Source organism: Sinocyclocheilus anshuiensis, unplaced genomic scaffold, assembly GCF_001515605.1.
Source record: "Sinocyclocheilus anshuiensis isolate Anshui unplaced genomic scaffold, SAMN03320099.WGS_v1.1 scaffold726, whole genome shotgun sequence".
Lineage (NCBI taxonomy): Eukaryota > Metazoa > Chordata > Actinopteri > Cypriniformes > Cyprinidae > Sinocyclocheilus > Sinocyclocheilus anshuiensis.
The window spans coordinates 500,015-506,063 of NW_015542365.1; the positions used below are offsets into that span (position 1 = coordinate 500,015).

Sequence of the window (6,049 nt, forward strand, 5' to 3'; positions counted from 1 at the left end):
TGTCGAATTTTAGGATTAATTATTGTAACTGAAAATCATATTTAGGTCAAAGCTGTCAGTTGTTTGTGAACTAAATCTGCTGTAAAGGGTGATCTGTTTAAGCCCACTGAAATGCTTGAATGCAGACACATTAACATCAGAGTCTCAATATTTTAGGTTAAAAAAAACATTGAAGTAACACAGATTAAATAAAATAACTCATGCACGTTCATCTTCCCCGCTGCTTAGTTAGCAGTTTTACTAAAATCCTATGCATTTAGCCCTATGTGACGTCTGTTTTTATATTTTTTTGTCAGCACACATAGCCTAAGTTACTATGTATCTGGATCAACTAGCTGAGTAGACAAATGTTTATTCAACCATAACCATGCTGAAAGTAAGTCAATAATGTTAGCTGATGCTAACCGTCTTGCTAACGAGCTTGCTGGTGCTAAATTGAGGTATTTAAAAAGAAAAAGTCCAAATATTTTTATTCAACCACCTAGATAGATTACATCTGAGGGAAAAAGAAAGGATGTGATGATCAGAACATGGTAACTACAGTAACTATCAAAGCTATTATATTTTCCTTATAATATTCATTATTTCCTTATTTGTTATTTTGGGAAAATCCCAGGTATTTTGAGCAGTAGGATTATAAAAAAATATATGCTAATATAAAATTAAATGATAAAAGTAGCCTATATAAAACTGCAAAATAAACATTCATCTATCGGTACTTTTTACTTAAGTACATAAAAAATCAAGTACTTTTGTACTTTCACTCAAGTAAAATTGAAAACTGAGTAATTTTACTTTTACTGGAGTAATATTTTATTATATGGATCTGTACTTTTACTCAAGTACTTGATTTGTGTACTTCGTCCACCACTTTACACCACTTTACAGCTAACTTATATAATTAATCACATAATTTGTTTACTTCAATGGGTTTCATGATGCTGATATGAATGATGATGTATTAAATGACATGATGATATACTCAAACATCCTTTTAGAAAATTAACCCAGTCCAAATATTGCTTAAGCAAGTTTTCACCTGTACAGGAGATAGAGTCCACACCAGGGCCGTGGTACTCCACAATGGCACCAGTGCCACCCTTCACTGTCAAAATACCAGCCACTTTAAGGATGACATCCTTTGGTGAGGTCCAGCCAGATAATGTGCCTGTCAATTTCACACCAATGACCTGGAAAAGCAGATATAACCTATAAACACTTCCATTTGCCTAATTTTAGATAGCAACTGTTAAGTTTAAATGAATACAAACATATCCATAACAAATAAAGTGGCAATAGCAGCTCACATTTGGACATTTCAGCTCCCAGGGGATTCCTGCCATGACATCAACAGCATCAGCTCCACCAACTCCAATGCAGATGCAGCCCAGACCACCACCATTAGGGGTGTGAGAGTCTGTACCAATCAACATCACTCCAGGGTACGCGTAGTTCTCCAAGATAATCTAAAAAAGAAAAAAAGAGAGAGAGATAAAAAAAAATCCATATTGTTTTACTAACAAATACACACTGCATACTGTGATTTAAAAAAGAAAAAGAGGGAAAAATCGATTTTATTTCCCAATGTAATAAGAGTGCCCTCATGAATGAAAATACATATAATTTAAAATTGTTTTTAATGATTTAAATTATATATAAAATAATGTAAAGAAAAATTACTATTGCAACAATTCTACTAATAATATAATTAATATAACAATGTAATATAATAATATAATATAAAATAACAATGTAATATAATATAACAATGTTAACATTATGCAAACGAATATAATATAATATAAAACCCATACTGGATGACAAAGTCAAAAGGCTTTTTCTACAGTACCTGATGGATGATCCCAGAGCCTGGTTTCCAAAAGCCAACACCATATTTAGCCCCAGCACTAGCGAGAAAGTTGTAAACCTCTTGATTAATTTCCTGGTTCACAGCGGGGAAAAGGAATGAAATAATGCATCAGTGAAGAATAAAAGTAACTTTCGTTCATACAGTACAAACGTCATCTTTAAACTACATTTTTAGCCTAATCTTAGTCTTGAGACATATCCAGAACAATCATATGCACATGGTAGCCTTACAACAACATCACTATATAGCATTATTCACCTTTGCCCTCTGTAGATCTTGGGCTCCTCCGGTCTGGGCCTCGATAAGATGGTCACAGTGGATAGTGGATGGTACTGCCACTTTTGGAAGTCCACTGCTGATGAACTGCAGCATGGCCATTTGTGCTGTTGCATCTTGCATAGCAACTCGATCGGGTCTCAGACGCAAGTATGTGCGTCCTCGAACGATTTCCTGTCCAGCCGGGTCATCCAGATGGCCATAGACGATTTTTTCTGACAGAGTGAGTGGCCGGTTGAGTCTGGAGGATGCGATTTCACATGTAAATACTTGGAAAAACTCAAAAGACTTACATTTTTAAAAACAAACAAAGTGCAGTAAAAAAAGTTAAGAGTATATATTTTCCGTAAGAATAAAACAATAGCAACTGAGTCACCCTTACAAAAGATAAGGAGGGCAGTAGCAAATAAAATTAAGTGTAAAATACTGTAATGCTATCTGACCTTTTGCGCACAATGTCAATATTTGAGCGAAGCTTGTCATAGTTGATGGAAGAGTTTGGCTCAAAGCGGCTCATAGCCACCTTGGCCTTTGCATTGAGAGCCGCCGCCACATGAAAGCGTCGGGCACCCTGACCCAAAACAAGCTGAAATAAACAAATAGAGAATCAATACACAAAGAACAGGAGCACAAAGTGAGAACTTGACCCATAATTTCAGTTTTTTTTTTAATAGACATTGCTCTCTTAACGAGGAAATTATATTGGATTAAATTCTTTTGAGCACAGCATAAATATAATAATCTATATTTTCTAGAGAGACGTTTATGACTTCAGGGGATTCTTTCCCATGCCTTCTTCAGGTCTGGAAATGAGTTGTAAAATTCCCTAATATTTTAAGGTTCCACATGACAGTGAGAACACTGTATATTATTAGCGTTCTTTAAATTGTTGTTATACACAGCAATTAAACATACATGTAGTGTTGTCAAAAGACCCGGTATTTCGGTACCAAGTAGGTACTAAAAAAATGAAAACGTTACGGTACCAGGTTTTTTTAAGTACCGGTGGTACAGAGAACCCGGTCAACCCGGTTCTTGATGCGCTATCAAAAAGCTATCCTCTTCCAGTGTTCCCAAGTCCGCGGTTTTCCCGCGGAATTGGGCTGCTTTAACACTGTTGCCGCGGGTTGAAAAACGACCCAAGAGGAGGAAACGCATCAAACTAACAAAACACCCCGATCAAGTTCAAGCAGGTAAGTTTCAATTACATTTTTAATATTTAGAGCTTCTGTAACGAATATTATTCCATATTTTAATTTGAATTTCGGATTGAAATAAACATCGCCGTTAGCGTATACGTAGTCAATCGTTAGCATAAGCGCGGCTAACGCTAATATGAGCATTACAATGAATTTTGTTCATTTAGTTCAAAATGATTTCTTTGTTAACTATTTAATGCTCCTATAATTTTATTACTGTAAAAAACAGTAGGACATAATGGTATTTACTATATTTACACACCAGATACTTTTTTCATACTTTTATTACTTATTTCAAATTGTTTCAATTTTTTCCACAAGTATAAAGAGTGGCATTGGTTTTGTACATTTAATTTTTGTTTAACGTTATTAATAAAAATGTTGTTCAATTAGCATGTTTTTGTGTTTTGCTTTGGTACCGAAATTGGTACCGAGAACCGTGGATTTTCACTGGTATCGGTACCGAATACTGAAATTTTGGTACCGTGACAACACTACATACATGTAGTCAATCTTGTCCACAATATATTGCCATACCTGTGGTGTCTCATGATAAAAACATGACAGTATCAAGGTTATCGGAAGTATTTTTTTTCAACCTCATTTGTTGTGGACACGAAAATGCTGCTGCAATTATTCATACTGCCTACATACTCTACCGGTCAAAGTTTGGGATCAGAACGATTTTTAATGTTTTTTACAGGAGTTTCTTATGCTCATCAAGGCTGCATTTATTTGATCAAAAATACAGGAAAAAATGTAATATTGTGAAATATTATTATGATGTAAAATAGCATTTTTCTATTTTAATATACATTCAAATCTAATTTATCTGTGTGATGCAAAGCTGAATTTTTAGCATCGTTACTCCAGTCTTCAGTGTCACATGATCCTTCAGAAATCATTCTAACATGCTGATTTATTATCAGTGCTGGAAACTGTTGTGCTGCTTAATATTTTTTTGGAACCTCTGATACTTTTTTTCAGGATTCTTTGATGAATAAAAAATTTAAAAGAAGAGCATTTATTTCAAATAGAAATCTTTTCTAACAATATACACTACAGTTCAAAAGTTTGGGGTCAGTACATTTTTATTCTTTCTTTTTTTGAAAGAAATTAAATCTTTTATTCAGCAAGGATGTGTTAAATTTTTAAGTGATAGCAAAAAATTATATTGTTAGAAAAGATTTATATTTTGAAAAAAAGGGACTTCTTTAATAAACATTACAAGTCTTACTGATCCCAAACTTTTGACCGGTAGTGTAGCCTATGTTTTGTAGGCTCATATTAAAAACAACAGGTGTAATTCATATTGTGAAATCACAGCTGCTCACTTGCTCAATATGAGCAAACCTCAGGTGTGAAGCTACGATAATTCTGAAATACGTATACATATGCGATAACGTTACAGATAAAATATTAACATTTGGTTTTGTAGATATATCGTTGTCGTGTTAGTAACGCTGTCGTTTAATCTAACGTTACATCGGCAGCGCCGTTATCCTCGCTGCGCCGTTAACCTTGTGTTCACCTTGCGACTAAAACCTAACAGCCAATCCATGAAAAATCCACAATAGGTGAATCGATAATACAGTTATAAGTATTTCTGCTTTCGTGCTTTGGCTGTCCTGTATCAAACAGCTGGAAATAAAGATTATACGCCATCCTCGCGTCTGCTATGACATCATTGGCCGCAATGACCTGTGAACACTTCGCGAGCAGATTCCAGCACGGAAACGGTCAGTTCACTCAATCTGTGCACCTCAAACTCTCAAGCACAGCTCTGAATGGCATTCATACACGAATTAGCAAATGCAAACCATGCGTGGTGACGATATAAAATGTAGATTTCCATGTACCTGAAGCCGGGCAACGGTTAAGCAGTAGGTTGCCATTTTGTTCACTGACAAAGATGTGACGCTAGAAGCTGACGCGCGGGAGAGCCGCATCTATGCTCTTCGTAAAAGTGCGTGGGGCCAGAGACAGCCCGTACGGCAGGACCGTATATTGATATGCCACTCCCTCGAAGGCGAATCTCAAGAAGTGCCTGTGATGGGGGGCTATCTGAATGGGAAAGTAAGCGTCTTTCAGATCCAGAGAGAAGAACCAGTCCCCTGGGCGAATTAGCGAGAGTATCTGTTTCAAAGTGGTCATTCTGAACGCGCACTTTACTAGTGCGCGATTCAAAATCCTGAGATCGAGGATGGGCCTGAGGCCGCCATCCTTTTTGGGGACGAGGAAGTAGCGGCTGTAAAAGCCTGACTCGCTCTGAGCTGGCGGGACGATTTCTATGGCCCGTTTCGCCAGCAGCACAGCCACCTCGGAACGAAGAACGCGAGTGTGGGGGGCCAGAGGTGTGCAGCCACCGCTTCGTCCAGAGGAGGCAACTTATCGTAGCCCTTCTGTGCAGCGCCATCGACCGTAGTGAGGGCGGGAGAGACAGAGGAGCGTAAACGAGCTGAGTAGGGGGCGCGCCACGACTTCGTCAGCTCGTCGTGAACCTCTGGGAAGAAGGGCACAGCTCGCTGAGGAGGGTTCTGGCGACGTCCCGCCAGAAATCACTCGTCTAGGCGGCTGCAAGTGGGCTCTTCAGGCGAAGACCACTCCAATCCAAGCTCCTCGACGGCTTTTGATAGGACACGGATGAGTTCGGTGTCCGTACCAACCCTGGCGTCGATTGGCTCCGCGGACGGCAAGGGGGCGG

General features: G+C 38.1%; 1 protein-coding gene across 1 annotated transcript in view; it reads right to left on the reverse strand.

Moving 5' to 3' along the window:
- aco2 (aconitase 2, mitochondrial) overlaps nt 1-5,271 on the reverse strand; it is a 17,078-nt gene extending 11,807 nt beyond the window's left edge. Inside the window, exons 1-6 of the mRNA XM_016490957.1 lie at nt 5,205-5,271; nt 2,590-2,732; nt 2,129-2,387; nt 1,850-1,942; nt 1,308-1,466; nt 1,040-1,190 (exon numbers count right to left, since the gene is read on the reverse strand). Coding sequence (XP_016346443.1) covers nt 1,040-1,190; nt 1,308-1,466; nt 1,850-1,942; nt 2,129-2,387; nt 2,590-2,732; nt 5,205-5,240 — 841 coding nt within the window. The 5' untranslated portion in view covers nt 5,241-5,271. The remainder of the gene's footprint in view (nt 1-1,039; nt 1,191-1,307; nt 1,467-1,849; nt 1,943-2,128; nt 2,388-2,589; nt 2,733-5,204) is intronic.
- Between the last annotated feature and the right edge of the window lie 778 nt (nt 5,272-6,049).